Below are 16,571 nucleotides of genomic sequence, written 5' to 3' on the forward strand. Positions count from 1 at the left end.
TGATTATAGGAAAATGTGTAAACTGTGTTTGGTTGTGTAGGGTAATATGTAATCATATTCCTATTAATTAAATTAAACTGTTTGGTTAAGTACATGAATCTTATATATTATTTTAAAAAATTAAAATTAAAATATTTTTTTATATATTTATTTAATGTTAATTATATATAAACATAAAATAATTATTTATTAAAGTAATTTATTTATTAATTAGTAAATATTAAATTGGAGAATTACCCCATATACTATTTTTTTAATCTTTTTTTCTTTTCCAAATTTACGGTTTGGGTTTCTAAAGTAGTTGCAGCGCTAGTTGCAATATGGATTTTATACGATTTTTTGTTGCAATTTAGGTTGAAGTGTTAGTTGCAATAGAGGTTTCTATGTAGAATCTCGTAAAAATGCAAAAAAAAAATTATTTTGAAGTGTAAAAATGAAAAAGTCCCTATTAAATTTTATTGTATTTTTTATTAATTAAAATGAATATTTCTATATATTTTATCACTATATTATTTATTTTTGTTTGCTATGTCATTTATGTGTAAACCATCCGCATAAAATTTATGTATAATGAATATACATATATTATTGCTAATAATATAAAAATAACTCAGTTAAAAAAAACCGATCTCACAAACTAAATATATACCATAATATTTTATTTATAATAAATTATAATATTATTTGCATTTAAATTTATTTATTAATTCAAAAATTCTATTCAAATTATCCTACCCTTTTTTAAAAGTATTAACATTACCTTCCTCAAGGGTAGTTATAATACTCCAAGGCTACAGATTCAAAACAAACAAGGTAATGTTTCACATTACCATTCCCTTGTTAGCATTAAACTATTCTAAACACCCCCTTAATGTGCTAAGATTATATTATAATGATAATATTATAATAATAATTATTTTTCCCAATTATATATTTTTATATGCATTTAATAAAAATAATTTATAGTTATTTTAAATTATATTTTAATCATATGTAAATAAAAAATAAAAACTCACATATATAAGAAGCTATAGGTTAAGGTCGTTTGTTAGTGTAAAAAATAAAAGATATGAAATTTAAAATATAATAATAAAAAAAATTATAACTTTTATTTTTTAATATATATAATAAATAAGTATATATATTTTTAGTACAAATAAATTTAATATAATCTTTTATTTAAAATATTTTTTCAAAAAGTTGAGTTATACCAACTTTTACTTTGATAACTTCCCTATAAATTCTTTAATAATTATTTTTTTATGTTTACCAACGCTTTTTTATCACAATTTTTTTTTATATAAAAAAACAGCTTTTAATTTTTCAAAAAAGTGTGTCAAAGGGGCCTTAACTCAGTTTGATTCCAGTGAATTAACTTTGATTTTATTACTTTATAGTTTATACTATTTTTTTTCAAGCATTTGGCTAATCTATTTAATAGAGGTAAAAGCCGTTACATCAAATTATGTTTTTTCAACATTTATGCATAATTTGCATTTTATTAATAAGTTTGCTGAGTAATCACCAAATAATATAGGGAAATTCTACAATACACGCCCTTAAGATACATTGATGCACTCTTATATGTTTTAGCACCCGAAATAATTTTTTAGTTAAAATTTTTCTCATGGTCATGTACGTTATAGTTATTTAAGACATTCTGCAAAATTTTACGAAATTTGGAAAAGTTTAACACACCGAAAACTACGTTCAAACAGTGTATTGCACGCGTGACTATTTTATTTTATACACGTGTAAAATAGGTTGCTTAAACATTGTTTTCTATATTGTTAATTATTCGGAATTTCTTAAAAATTTGTAGGTTATCTTAAATAGTTATAACGTACATGAATATGAAAAAAAATTAGACTACAAAATCTTTTTGGATACCGAAACGAGTCAAGGGTGTATCAATACATTCCTTTTAAGGGGTGCATTGTAGAATCACCCAATAATATATATCAATAATCTATAAAATCCATAATTTCAAAATTAAAAAAAAAATAATAAAAAAAAAAATGGACGTAATATGAAACGTTGTCGGAAATAATATTATAAAAAAATTAAAAAATATATTTTGTCAAACACCTTTTTTATGAATTTTTGTTTCATATTTAATGTTATTACTGGAATTTATTTTATTTGTAAAATACACGTCTTTAATAGTGAAAGATCTTACACTAAAAATAGTTCTTATCGAATATATATAATTTTTATTTAACGAGAAATATGAAAAATACTATTAAACTAAAAATTTACGTTAAATAATTATTTTTAATATAAATATATAAATTTATTAAAAAAAATGGCATATAGTCCTATCATAAGAACATGCATAATAATGCACTAAACTCATTATGTTAAACTTTTATGGCTTGTTTGGAATGCCGTCGTATTGTAATGTATTATATTAAATTATATTTTATACAATATTTTTATGTAAAACTATGTATGGTATTAACTTTTATGGACACATATATATAATATTTTTGTATAAATTAAAATTTAACATAGTATTATATAAAAATATGATATATAATCTAATTCAATATAATACAATACAATATAATATAATACAACCTAATACGACGTTCCAAAAGCCCTTACAAAAAGAAATGAGAGCTGAATTCTTTTGGATCGGAAATATTTTACCAAGCTAGGCTAGTAATTAATGATAAAGTTCAACCACACGAGATGAATTGTAACTATAGCCTTCAATGACTGGAGTTGAATCCTTATGCTCCAAAAACAGACGAGCAAAATTACTGATACATACAAACAATACTGTGTTACTGTTCTGGTAAACAATTTTAATCATTTTTTTCAAAAGGAATATTAATAATTATTCGTTATCATGATTATTATTATTATTAATATTATTATTATTGAGAGAAAGCTTTTACAGAACCCGAGAAAAGACTAATGAATGAAAGAAAGTGTAGAACTCTCCTTAATTGGTGGTCATAATCAGTTGTTAGGTTAAACAAGTTTCCATGCATTTTGCATGCATAATGTACAAATTTACGTATGTGAACTGTGTATTTATAAATATTACATGAAGAGGTAACCATAATGATATTGAAGAAATCTTGATTAAAAGCACTTCTACAAATGAAAGACTGCTGCAACAAATGCTAATTGACTATAGTACTATAATAGACAAAAAAAGTAAAGAAAAAAAGATTGAAATGTCTCTCTCAATCCTTAGTCCTTTTACTCAAAGTAAATTTTCACTGAACCCATCTCTGCTACAAAAGTAAGTAATTAAATTACATCCATGTGAATGTAATGATTTCAATATGTTTTTTGTGTCTGTGTACGTATGTATGCATTTCTCCTAGCTAGGCGATCCAATTTTACTATATAGTGGTCCTCTTCCTTCTCTTTTGAACATAAAAATGGTACCACATTCTCAGTCCTTGTCTGATGATGAAACATGTCCTTAAATAGTCCAGTGTTTTTAACACCATACCTTATAACAAGTCTGTGATGAGATATATATATATACATATATATATATATATATATCTGTGACTCACTCCCAGCCCAGCTAGTGCAGCAGCAATCTCAGCCAGATATTATATGTCCTCAATTGGCCCTAACTACTAGGCTCCACTACTTCTGAGTTTCCAGAAATCTCTTTGCAGAAATTTTAATTTAATTTTATCAACCACTGTTGGTTGATAATAAAGAACAGTCAAAGATAAGTACAAATTAATAATGTAAAAAGTAGGAGGGAAAAATAAAGAAGCTGGGTTCACAAATAATAATAAATATTCGAGTAAGTTAATTCATGATATTATCACATAAAATAAATCACATGAGATTTTAAAACTTAAAACAATAAAAAAATGAAAGTTTGAGTTGAGTAGAAAGAACATATACATGACTTGCAAGTCCAACTTCATTGTCACCATCTTAGTTCTCCAACCAAATATTTCATTGAAGATGCTACTTTGACCAACAACTTCTTCTTGATCCTCCGTCTGAGAGGAACAAGTTAACAAAATTGCTCTGGGAAAACTGTATTTAATAAAGAAAAACTATAAAATTGTGGTGGGACTCCTAAAGGGAATAGCTTAATAATTTTTCTCAGTAATATTCTTAATTTTCACCACTTTGTATGCTGGCAGATATGGATTACCACATGTATGGTGTTATTATTTGCCCAACAAAGAAAATTCACGTTCCTTTGGATGCTTAGCCAAAACATTTAGTACAGCTAACTATTATAGAGATATGAACAATGAAAGGGAGCAAAACTTTCATGTTTTTATGTTCAATAGCTTCTTCCACTTCTTCAAGATTTCATTTCGTCCCTCCACTACCCACCAAGTTCGTGGAACTAACTTCCTTGTCCTCGTGGTGGGAAGTCTCCTTCATTCTCGGTCCCTATTGGAAGAAACTGCCACTCACAAGTAAGGGTGTTTGCGGTGCGGGTAGTATGGTTTTTAACCATTTTTTCAAATCAACCCGCACATGCGGTTTTTTTAATTTCTCAAACCGCACCGCAAAAAATAGTGCGGTGCGGTACGATTTTTGCGGTTTTTGCAGTTTGGACTATCACCAAATAATTAATCTATCACAAATACAATAAAACTTGAGCAACACTTGTCAAAAATACCATAAGTCTTGAAAATAAATATGAAAAAAACTTTTAAGTTTCAACAATACAATAATTAGTGAACTTTGGATTGGACATTCACATATTGGACCTAAATAAATATAAAATTGGTATTTTTATAATGTGCGGTGCGGTGCGGTTTGAACCGCATATTAACAATTCAAAACCGCAAATCACACCACACCGTGCGGTTTAGGAAAAATTCAAACCGCGACCACACCACAAAGAATTTCAAACCCCATTTTTTTTTGCGGTGCAGACGGTTAGAGCGGTTTGATGAACACCCCTACTCACAAGCACAACAATCCATTCGTATCTAACACTATGATTAGAGCTTACACAAGAAGCGTCATTCCAATATGGGCTATCCGTATTTGTAATGGATACAAATGTTTAAAGAAGCTTATTTAAGGGATGCTGTTTCTTGGAACTCCATAGTTGCTGCTAATGTTAAGGTCAAAGATACTATTGTGGGAGATGAGGTTGAATCTCCTACGTGACATGCAAGCTTTTAAAGTGAAAGCTACAGAGGGGACACTTATAACTGCTTTAAAAGGTGCATTAAAGATTTGTATCGATGGTATAGCAACGATACAATATTGAAGGATATCTTATACACTAGTTATCAAACATGTCTCCTAAAATCCTAATTATGATGGAAGCATATATTATACTGTACATTAGTAGAAAAAATCAAATGTGAAGATGTTTCTTTTTTCTTCACCTAGAGACTACATGTAATTTGTAGGTCTCATAGGGGTGAGAATTTGGTGTTAAATAATTGGACAACAGTGTACCCAAAGAAGGAGAACCATTCTCAGGGTCAACAAAAGGAGGAGTGGTGGGGAAGGAACCAATGGCATCAACTACAATGTAAATGAATTTTCAAAACACAGTAAAAGTTGTAAAAGCATGTGCTGCCCGACCTTCATCTCACTTTTCAGCTACAGCACTCCAAGATTAGGCCATGTGAATAATAAAGCCAGCATTGATAAGAATAATGATGTCGACTATGAGACCTAAGTGAAGAGGCTTCAAACCTTAGCATAAAAAACATAATCCTCCACTCAAAAAATTTTACAAAGTAAAAGGAATCTAAACTTCTCCCTCGTCCTGGTTTGTACACATTTCCCATCAAGGTACTGAAACATCAGCAAGTCATAACAATTTTTGATTCAAAGAAAACCAGGTTCCCCGCATAGCTGTAGAAAATTTGGGGACATGAAAACTACAACAATGATATGTCAACCACAATCCTCTCACTGTTTAAGCTACCTAGCGATAAGGTTTTTCGTTATGAGAGAGAAGGAAACTCGATACAACTACATCTGCAAGGTGAAGGTGCCTAAAGAGACCAAAATCAATTTATACGTTTCTTGAAGGGAAAATCCGAGTTCACCCCTGCCCAATTATTGGTCGCAGAAAATGATGGATTTCTCACATAACCTAGCAATAACAATAGTAAAAATATCTAATTCACTTTTGTGTTGATGTAAACACCTTCTAACTTAGGAAAGAACATAACAAAGATAGCTCACCCAAACTGGCAATGGCATATGCAAAGACAGGAAGTTATGACATGTTTAAACTAGCTGTGTTCCATAAAGTAAGATCTATTATTAGATAGGTTATTATCAGAAAACTCAATTTTGAACTCTAGGCCTTTATCTCTTTTGCAAGTACCAAAGATAAAATCTCAATACAGTTGATTGTTTCTTGTCAAACACTGTAACATTAGGATTCATGGGCTACTCCTAATTCATATATTTTTTTTTTTTGACATTCTCCTATTTCATATTAGGTTCCACATTTACAAGTCACAAAGCACCAATAATTGCCCAAGTAAGATTTCCAACCAAATCTATAACTCATATTAGGCTTTCCAATTCTATAGCCAATATTAGAGATGGGTGAGACCAGGTCAAACAAAAAAATGATACTTCCATAATTTCTAGCAATGACTAATACTTCTGTTAGAATATCACTATCCATAAACAAACGTAATTGCAGAAGTTGTTTCACTCAATTAAACTAATTTAGCTTAAACATATAGAATGATAAATTGATACACAATAATCTAGTGACACGATAGTAGCAGTCCACACTATTCCATGGTCAAAATTTGTTCACACTAATCATTCAACAAATGCAGGAACAAATATCAAACTCAGAATGAGCTTCATTTAGCTTGATGAAACAATTATTCAAAATGAACTTGTACATTGCTAATTCCCCTATGAAAGACTGAAGGTACTGTATCTCAAAATAATGATTGGATCTTCCATACAATGATCAATGATTAAGATTACAGATCAGGAACTTAACAAATTAGTACATACAATACAATTGCTGTTAACAGATGCAGTGCTTTTGATATCAGTTGATATTTATAAAAAATCAAACTTTTCCACAAATGGAAGAAATGCTTTGAAGATTTGTTACCTCATACGAATTTCTCAATCTTCAGAAAATTGAAAGCGAAGATACCTTCAAGGATACCCAAAAGAGCCCCTGCAAATACATCAACAACGAAATGCCGTCCGAGCAAGACCCTAGACGCAGAAGTGGCCGCTGCCCAGACCCAAACAAACGCAATGAGCAAATTTACGACCTTGCCCTCGGCGGTGAGAGCATCGACGAAGACGGAGGCGGAGAGGTGAACAAGGGATGCAACAAAGAAAACCCTAGAAGAATGGCCGCTGGGAAAAGAGAAGTGATCGACCGAAATAGCGACGTTCATGGTGGGGTTGTAGTGAGGGCGGGAGCGGCGGACGATGACCTTGATGAGGCCGACGAGGGCGAGGTCAAGGACGAGGCCGAGGAGGAAGGGGATGAGAAATGGTCGGAGCTGGCGAGCCGGGAGGAGGGAAAGGGAGATAGGGAAGAAGAGTCGAAAATCGGCTGAGAGCTCGAGGAGGAGGAGGATGAAATGAGGAAGGAATGGGCGGCAGAGAGTGTGGAGATGGAACGAGACTTTGCTGTCTATACTTATAAGAGCGCCGAGGAGAAGCGGCGAAGTGGTGGCTCCGGCGGTGGTGCTAGATTCGGCAGCGGATGAGGAGGAAGACGAGTCCATTGGGCTCTCTTTTGGGCCGCCAAGAGACTTGGATTTGAGAGCCGCAACTGGCTTTGGAATGATATATACAAGTTAAAATGGGCCAGAGCTGGGCCCAGTTCATTTTTATAGTAAAAGTTTGGGGAAAAAAATAGATAATTACACCACGAAGTTTTCAATTTTTTTATTTTTATACTGTGTGGCGAAATTTTTTTCAAAAATATTATGTAAATTTTATACTGTGTACTTATGTTAAGTTTTTACTGTTGTTTTTTAGTTGTTCTACAGTTGTTTTTAGTTGTTCTGTTTTGTGTTTTGTGTTCTACTATTGTTATATAAAAATACAGTATTTTTGAAAAGATTTTTGTGTGACAGTATTTTTGTAAAAATTAACTAAAATTTCAGTATTTTTGTAAGTTTCAAAAAAAAAAAAACAAATCATATTTTTTATTACACATTGTATTTTTTTTTTTATGAAACTTTACACATTGTATTAAAACTCATAAAAATCTATAATTTTCACTTTAAAAAATAATGAAATTCTAGAAGAAAACCTTTTCTTTTTTTTTTTTTTTTTTTTTTTGCAAGCTTCCAGAAGAAAACTTCGAACAACATAAATTTACACCCTATAGTGATATTTCCCATTTTATTTCTTTTTTACTGTTACACGGTAATTATTATATTTTTACTGTGTATATTGTTTTTTTTAAAAAAAAAAAATTGTTCAAACCTATTTAATTTACTGATTGATGACTTTTATGTCACTTTCATGTCAGGTTTTTTATTTAATTTACTGATTGTTTTTTATTTATTTTTTCTTAAATTTAAATTTTAAGTCCAACATGTGGTCCCATTTTTAAATATTTATATATGTGTTTAGATGATTGATGGCTTACATCACTTTTTTGACAATTTTTTTTTACTTAAATTTGAAAAAGTGAAATACTCACCCACGTGATCTCCATTAATTCCAAGGCTTTACATATGTTTTCTATTTCTCTCTCTATCTCTTTGTGGGTTGATGTCTATTAAAAATTTCTTGAGATTGGTGTCTTACATAAAGAAAATTTCTTGAGATTAGTGTCTAAGATGAAGAACATCAACCAAGGACTTTAGATAAAACCCTTCTCCCCACTCTTCACTATTTCAAAAATTTACAAAACTCACTCCTTTCATTCATTTTTTTTACTTGGGTTTTGAGAGAGAAAATCAAGATATATATATAGAGAGAAAGTTTTTGTGGGTGTGCTTCAGAGAGAGAGATAGAAAAAACTTGAAACGAGAGTAGGCTGATGAAGGAGTGTGGAGGCTCTCTTGGTGAAGAGAGTCCATCTCGTGAGAATATCTTCAAGAAGAACAATACAGAAGAAGAAGAAGAAGAAGAAGAAGAAGAACAGCAGACAACTCAAACTTTCTAAGTAAAAAAATTCTCTTTTTTTCTTTATTTATTTTTTCTTTTTTGGGGTTGTAGTTTAGCTCTAGTTTCGTGAGTGGTGTTGTTGTATCGTTTGATGACTCTTATGACTTATTTTGTTATTGATTTATTATTGTTTTAATGTTGTTTTACTGTTGTTTTCTTTCATTTTTTATCATATTTTCTAAATATTATTGTACTGCTCTATTTTTAATAGTAATAGGGAATAATGAAATTTGTATGTAAGTTATTTTCTTCAGTTCTCATATGCTCTAATATATGTTCAGTTTTCCTCTGTTGTTCTACTGCTGTTTTTTAATTGTTCTGTTTCTTTTCATTTTTGTTGTCTTATCTTGTATGTTCTTTTGTTGTACTCCAGCTCCCTATATTTTGCTGCATTTGTTTTGTTGTTTCTTTTCCCATCCAGCTTCAATCTTTTTTTTTTGGTCTTCTAGATTTCACAACTTTAATAGAATGTAAGACTATTACTGTCCATGATTATTTCATTCTGTTACCTCAAATAAATATTCAGTAATTAGTCTAACTTGTGTAATTTAAAATCAATATTTGTTAAACATACAAAACAATAGTGGAACAACCCAAAAACAACATTAAAAAACCATGACAACCCCAATATTAATGGTTTTAATGTTTTTGCTTCATCTAAACGAATTTAATGGTTGTTTTCTGCCTGTTCTGGTGTTGTTGTAGTAGTTTTGTCTCCAGGTGTGGAAAAAGAAGACCTCGTTTTTTATTTTTGATGTTTACAGTATAAAAGAAAAAAAAAAGCCTCAAAGGCAGTATAAAAGTTATTTTTGCCGTGTAGTAGTATTTTTGTAAAGAGTAAGTCAAAATCTAGTATTTTTGTAAGTTTCCCTATATAAAAGTTAAAATGGGCCAGAGCTGGGCCCAGTTCATTTTTATAGTAAAAGTTTGGGGAAAAAAATAGATAATAACACCAAAATTTTCAATTTTTTTATTTTTATACTGTGTGGCGAAATTTTTTTTAATAATACTATGTAAGTTTTATACTGTGTACTATGTTAAGTTTTTACTGTTATTTTTTAGTTGTTTTACAGTTGTTTTTAGTTGTTTTACAGTTATTTTTAGTTGTTCTGTTTTGTGTTCTACTGTTGTTATATAAAAATACAGTATTTTTGAAAAAAAATTCGTGTGACAGTATTTTTAAAAAAATTAACTAAAATTCTAGTATTTTTGTAAGTTTAAAAAAAAAATCATATTTTTTTTTACACATTGTATTTTTTTTTTTTTTTATGAAACTTTACACATTGTATTAAAACTCATAAAAATCTATAATTTTCACTTTAAAAAATAATGAAATTCCAGAAGAAAACCTTTTTTGTTTTTTTTTTTTTGCAAGCTTCCAGAAGAAAACTTCGAACAACATAGTTGGAAATGGAATGTCAAATCTTTCTTTCTTTCTTTACAAAAGTACCAACTAACAAAAAATGTATGAAAATACTGAATTTTATGAAAATCCTTGCCCAAAACAAAACATTTATAGAAAGATATTTTTGTAAATATCTTTTACAAACTAATTGCCGACATTGTTCGGAAAACTAAAAAACTAATACGTAACTAGGAATCACATATTTATAACGTATATATAAAAATGTATTTGATTTTCATTTAATTACTATAAAATTTTTCTATCATTTTATCATAAAAGCACTCACATTCTTTTCTTCAAATAATTTTTCAAATTCTATTTTGTATATTAAATGAAAATAATGTGTAAACGTGTGTCTTAAAAAAATTCCAATGCAGAAATGTTGGAGAGTGATAGGTGATCGCCATGGAACAAAAGAAAATCATGAGGAAATAACAAACTTAATGGGTTTTTTACACTTTTTGTTAAAAAATATTGCTTTTTTTCAAAAAAAAAAAAAAAAAAAAAAAAGTGGAAAAAATTAAAAAATATAGGAAAATTAAGTAAGGATAACAAGTTACTGTTTACTGTATTTTTTAACCTTTTTCTAAAAAAAAAATCATAAAATAACCTTTTTTTTTTTAAAAAAAAAATTATACCTTAAAAACTAATAAAATGAAAATTTGAAACATTACAAAATGTTATTCTGCAATATACTTGACTAGGATGGGTTTTAATTTTAGAATTATTTCACAAATACACAAAAATAATAAAAAAATTACAAAATTACGATTTTACGAAATTTTAAATATTTTTACGATTTTTTGATTTTATTTACAGAAAATACGGTCCTTTTATGTTGTACTCTTGTTAATTTATTATTAATTTTTTGTTATCTGTATGTTATTTTTGTTATTGTTTTGATGTTATTTAGATGTTATTTTCATATTGTTTTTGTATTAAATTTATAAAAAACTGTAAAAATATAAAAAAAAAAAATCTTTAGAAGATGTAATTTTTTTTACATAAAATTACTACCTTATATAATTATTCCTATAATTTTTCCAAGGGTCTGAGGATCCTTAATGGGCTCTAAGTAATTATTTAGGGAAATTTACACCGTATACTGATTTTTCCCAATTTATTTCATTTTTACTGTTGCACGGAAATTGCAACATTTATACTGTTTTTTTTTTTTTTTTTTTGCAGTTTACTGCCTTTAAAACTTTAGCCGCTTGATGTGAGTGGTGTTTGTTTTCATTGCCACTTGTCACGATAGGGTTTTGCCACGTTTTTTTTTTTTAAAAAAAAAAATTAATTGTTTTGATTTGACGGTTATGTGTTCTGATCAAAAAGTGTTGTTTTTTTGTATTTTTCTTTTATTTTTTTTATATTATTTTCGAATCTAAATTTTGTAATTGGTATTCTCTCTCACCTCAACTGTTCATCTTCTTCCCCATTTTCAGTTTGCTTAGACGGTTGTTATAGTGGGTAGTTTTTTCATTTTAAAAAATTTCAAATCCCATCCCACTATCTTAAACTTCCCTCTCATTTTCCCTCCCATTTTTATTATTTTTTTCTATAAATACCTTCATAGTTCTTCATAATGGCCGTTACTCGTTCATCACCATCTCCGGCCAAAGTTACAAAACCCAGAAAACAATCGCAGAAAACCAGACCCAAATCAAAAATGGGTAAAAAATGCGAAAGAGAACCCTCCTAGCCCCACTTCCCCTTCTGTTAAAAGAAAAACCATTGCTGGACCTTCGAAGAACACTCGGGGAAAAAGACCTCGAACTGTTGTTGAAAATTCGGACTCAGATTTTGAGTTGGATTCTGAATTTCTTAAGTCGCCTGTTTCTGTTAAGGTATTTTACTATTTATCTGTTGTTGTTTTTGAGGTTTTTTGTTTTTTTGTTAAATTCGCTATTTGAGGTTCATATATCTGGGTATTTGTTTGTTTTTGTTTATGTATTTGTAATTGTTTTATATATATTGTTCGATTTTATTTATGTGTTTTTGTCAATTTTTTATTTGTTGTTTTGTTGGTGTTGTTATTTTTTATTTTAGGGCAAGGGTAAATCCCCTGTGAAGGTGGTTCCATCATCAGGTGTTTCTGAAGAAATTCCTGTTAATAGGATTGTTGAGGTTTGTGATGTTATGCATTCTGTTCTATGTTTTTTTGTTGTTTTTTTGTTGTTGTTATTTTCGTAGTGTTTTTTGGTGTTTTATCAGTGTTTTCATTGTTCTGTTTTTTAGGATTGGGAATGCAAGTACACTCGATCTCAATTTTATCATTCTAGAGTAGTAACATCTGGTTATTACTCTGTACTTTGTGACATTAAGAGAATTTTAACTGAAAGCCAATTGGAAATTTTTTTCAAAATCTGTGTTTGGTTATTTTCTTCGAATTCCTGAGTACATAATTCATTACCAATTGCTGCATTGTTTGCTGTTGAGGGAGGTTCAGCAGCCTAATGGGTTGGAGTTTTGGGTTTGTGTCCAAGGGAAATACCTTAGGTTTAGTATCGAAGAGTTTGCGTTGGTCACGGGGTTAGATTGTCATGTTGATTCTGATTTTTATAAGTTTAAGCAAGATGATAATGAATTGGTCAAATCTTGTTTTAAGGGGTACAAAAAAATTACCAAGGCTGCTATTCAGACTGCTTTTATTGCTGACAATCTTAAGGATAACGACGATCTTGCAGTCAAGTTGGCTGTATTGTATTTTGTGCAGTGTTATTTGTTAGGTGGTCCCCCGGGTAAAGTTGTTTCGTTTGAGGAAATAGATGTTGTGGATAGTGGTCGATATAATGAATTTGGGTGGGGCAAGCATTGTTTTGATATCACTATGCATTCTTTGAAGGGTAAGATAGATTCTGGTTATAAGAGGGTAGTTCGTAGTGACGAGGATGGTGGGTATTACAGGTTATTGGGTTTTCCTTTGGCTATTCAATTCTGGTTTTTCGAGTGTTGCCCGTATGTTATTGGGAAACTATCCTTGTACTCAAATGTTGGCATTCCAAGGATTTTGAATTGGCCTAAATTACCCAAGGACAAGGAGGGTATGGTGAAAATGGATGTCATGAACACCCTCATTTTCGATCGGTCTTTGAAAGAGGTAATCCTGTTGTTTTTTATTATTTTTTCACTGTTGTTTTAATGTTGTTTTTGTATACATTATTTATACTTTATGTTTTTATTGTTGTTGTTATTTTATAATTTCAGTTTCATGTGCATATTGTTTTTTGTTGGCTTTTGTTGTTTCAGTTAAAATTAAGAAACCTCACTCCAACTTCCGTTGAGAGATTGAGTTTGAGCCTCACTGATTTTTTCTCTGGTGAGACTACTCCCGAGGCTGTGAAATTCAAAATTAAAGGTGGTTCCAAGCCTGCTGGTCAACCTGGCTTGATGGGTTCTTCTTCATCAACTGCTCATGAGAATGTCTCCCGAGTTGAGTTTGAGGAATTTAAAAAGTGTTTATCTGTTGTTGTCAGCCAGCAAGGGATTCTTATGAAATCTGTTGCTGAGATGAACAAGAAGCTGGACATTCTTATTGAGGTTTTTTTTTGTAAATTGTCATTACTTTTTCTGTTATTTTTTTAATAGTGTTTTTATGTTGTTTTATACAGTTACTTATTTTTTTTTCTCAGTCATCCCAAGGTGGTCCCACTCACAATGGATCTCAGTCTGAAGATGCTCTTCGTACTTCAGAAAATGAGGATGATGAAGATTCCACTTCGGAGGAAGACGAGGATGATAAATTCGACGATGACAAAGGAGATGATCATCATGACGATGAAACTGATGATGATGATGATGATCTGGGTGGAGATGGTGTTGGTGCTGGTCAGGATGAGGCTCACACGGGCGATGTTCGTAACGATGAGGGTGTTGTTGTCCCCGCGGTTGTTTCGAGGGATGATGATACCGGCAAGGTCGATGATGCCAAGAATTCTGAAACTGTGGAACCTATTGCAGATATCAAACAGGTGTGTTTCTTGTTTGGACATCATTTTTGGTTTGTGCTTTTTTTTGTGTGTTTATGTGTTTTGTGTTTGTTTTAATAGTGTTTTACTGTTTTTTTTGTTATCAGCCTGATCAGTCTCAAGGTGGGGAGGAGAACATTGATGTTGATGCAACAATTGCATCTGCTGTTAAAGCTGTGGAGAATTTGGTTTGTGTTTATGTTTTTTTTTTTTATATTTGTATTTATTTGGTATTATATTGTTGTTTTTATGGTGTTTTAATTGTACTGTTTGAAATTAAAACATAAGTCTTTTTATTTATCCTTTCTCTTTTTTAGATTGGTTCCTCAACTCATGCCCCTGCTCCTGTTGACACTTCTGAGAAGACTAATCTTGAAATGGTTGTTTTTCAAGAGACTCCTATTTTACGTCCTCAAAAGAGGGATCGGAAGAAAGGAGCTGTTTTGAAATCCCCATTCATTGAGCTTGCTTCTGGTGCATCTAAATCAGGTTCATCCTCGGTTTCTCCTGATGATTCTGTGTATAAGGTCGTTAAATATGTGCGTGGTTTGTGCCCGTTGGACAACAAGATTGGTGAACCTGTTGATCCGCAATTGGAAGCTGATTTTGTCAAGTGGGTTGATTCAGGTCTTAGAAAGCACAAATCTAAGTAAGTATTTTTGTAGGTGTTTTCAGTTGTATATCTGTTATTGTTTTCTATTTATTTTTATTTTTTCATTTCTGTTTTGATATTTTTTTATTTGTTTTTTTTAGCACAACAACTAATGTGTATTGTAAGGGTAAGGACACTATATTTCCGCCATTTCGTTTTGGTGTTGAGGACATCAGCAACAAGATGTGGTTTCACAACCTTGCCTACCCTAATTGTTTCCTTACCAATTCTGTAAGTTTTTATTTTATTATTATTATTATTTTACATATTATTTTTTATCTATTTTTTTTAATGTTTTTAAGTGTTGTTCTGTTAGTTTTTCATAAGTTTGAATGTTTTTTCACTTACTTTTTTTTATCTGTTTGTTCAGCACATTGACATCATTTTCTATTATCTTCGTAAGAAAATAATGTACTCAGCCGAGCCGAAAATCAAAGTCACCACAACTGATTGCCTCTTTTGTTCTAGCATAACAACTTTGTATGAGAGGTTTGTTGAGAAAAACAACGATATATCGGTGTTGTCTCTTTCTCACAATGTGGCCCAGTACATTCAAGGTGGTAAGATATTATGTGCCACTCCTTGGCATTTGGTTGATCATGTTATTATGCCTATCAATGTAAAATTACAGGATCATTGGATTTGTGGTCGTCTTAACATAGTTGACAGGCGCATATATCTGTACAATTCACTGCGTTCTGGGAGGTATATGACTGATGCCAAAGAGGCTTGCAAGCCTTTCTCTGTTATTTTACCATATTACTTCTCTATGTTAGACTTCAAAGGCCTTCGCAACGAAACTAAGTTTAGCACTATGGAACCGTTTCCTATTGTTGCTGTTGATGGTTTACCCGAGCAGGTCACAGCGTAAGTTTTATGTTTAGTGTTCAATGTTTTTTCACTGGTTGTTTGTATTTTTATTTTTTTGTTGTTGACTTTTGTTTTTTATCAGTGTTTTCATAGTGTCTTTTTTTGTGTTTTATTGTTTTTTTTTCCAGTGATTGTGGTGTTTTTGTTGCATCATTTGCTGAGTATTTCATTGATGGCAAACCCATCCCATCCTCTGATTTTGATGTGGAAATTCACCGCGATCGTTTGGCTGCGTTATTTTATCAATATGGGATGAAGAAGCAAACTGAGAACATTGAAAGTGAATCCGAGGCCCCTCCCAGCCTTCCCAAGAAGTGATTTGCTTTTTCAATCAGACTGTCATTGTTCTTATAGTTTTTTAATGTTGTTGTAATGTTTTTCATGTTGTTTTTCGTAAACAAACATTGGTGTTCTGTTGTTTTTCCTTACGCTTTGTGTGGACAATATGTAATCTTTTATTTTCGTATGTTTTTTCTTATTATTTTTATGTACAAAAAAGTTGGTATGTTAAAGTTGTTTGTTTTTTCATTTCAGATCCATTCTTTTTTTGTTTTTTTTTTTCTTATAGTTTCTCTGT

The 16,571-nt window shown here is 30.6% G+C and overlaps 2 protein-coding genes across 6 annotated transcripts; one reads left to right on the plus strand and one right to left on the minus strand.

Moving 5' to 3' along the window:
- Positions 1-2,534: 2,534 nt before the first annotated feature.
- Positions 2,535-7,784, minus strand: LOC115715593 (probable lipid phosphate phosphatase beta). Of its 2 annotated transcripts, none has more exons than XM_030644235.2 (2): positions 7,067-7,782; positions 2,535-2,765 (listed from the first exon to the last, which is right to left on the minus strand). In XM_030644235.2, exon 1 carries the CDS (start codon positions 7,698-7,700, stop codon positions 7,068-7,070), a length of 633 nt encoding a protein of 210 aa, XP_030500095.1. In that variant the 5' UTR covers positions 7,701-7,782; the 3' UTR covers positions 2,535-2,765; position 7,067. The 2 variants fall into 2 exon arrangements, with proteins under 2 accessions (XP_030500095.1, XP_030500096.1); XM_030644236.2 differs by lacking the exon at positions 2,535-2,765 and adding an exon at positions 3,765-3,986 and having other exon boundaries at positions 7,067-7,784.
- Positions 7,785-12,245: 4,461 nt separating this feature from the next.
- On the plus strand, positions 12,246-16,533 carry LOC133037988 (nonsense-mediated mRNA decay protein 2-like). Of its 4 annotated transcripts, none has more exons than XR_009687955.1 (5): positions 12,246-13,604; positions 13,754-14,044; positions 14,137-15,355; positions 15,495-15,991; positions 16,123-16,533. XR_009687955.1 is itself a non-coding variant. In XM_061115857.1 (3 exons), the coding sequence occupies exons 1-3, from the start codon at positions 13,335-13,337 to the stop codon at positions 14,548-14,550; spliced, it is 975 nt and encodes a 324-aa protein (XP_060971840.1). In that variant the 5' UTR covers positions 12,246-13,334; the 3' UTR covers positions 14,551-15,407. The 4 variants fall into 4 exon arrangements, 1 of the variants encoding a protein (XP_060971840.1); XR_009687954.1 differs by having other exon boundaries at positions 14,137-14,660; positions 14,790-15,355; positions 15,495-16,418; XR_009687953.1 differs by having other exon boundaries at positions 15,495-16,418.
- The last annotated feature ends 38 nt before the right edge of the window (positions 16,534-16,571 follow it).

Source organism: Cannabis sativa, chromosome 5, assembly GCF_029168945.1.
Source record: "Cannabis sativa cultivar Pink pepper isolate KNU-18-1 chromosome 5, ASM2916894v1, whole genome shotgun sequence".
In the NCBI taxonomy this organism is placed as follows: Eukaryota; Viridiplantae; Streptophyta; class Magnoliopsida; order Rosales; family Cannabaceae; genus Cannabis; species Cannabis sativa.

Bases quoted from the DNA above. Each gene is read 5' to 3' on its own strand.
- LOC115715593 (XM_030644235.2), bottom strand. From the start codon at position 7,700: ATGGACTCGTCTTCCTCCTCATCCGCTGCCGAATCTAGCACCACCGCC.
- LOC133037988 (XM_061115857.1), top strand. From the start codon at position 13,335: ATGCATTCTTTGAAGGGTAAGATAGATTCTGGTTATAAGAGGGTAGTT. The intron at 13,605-13,753 runs GTAATCCTGTTG...TTGTTGTTTCAG, and splicing joins TCGATCGGTCTTTGAAAGAG to TTAAAATTAAGAAACCTCAC. The intron at 14,045-14,136 runs GTTTTTTTTTGT...TTTTTTTCTCAG, and splicing joins AGCTGGACATTCTTATTGAG to TCATCCCAAGGTGGTCCCAC.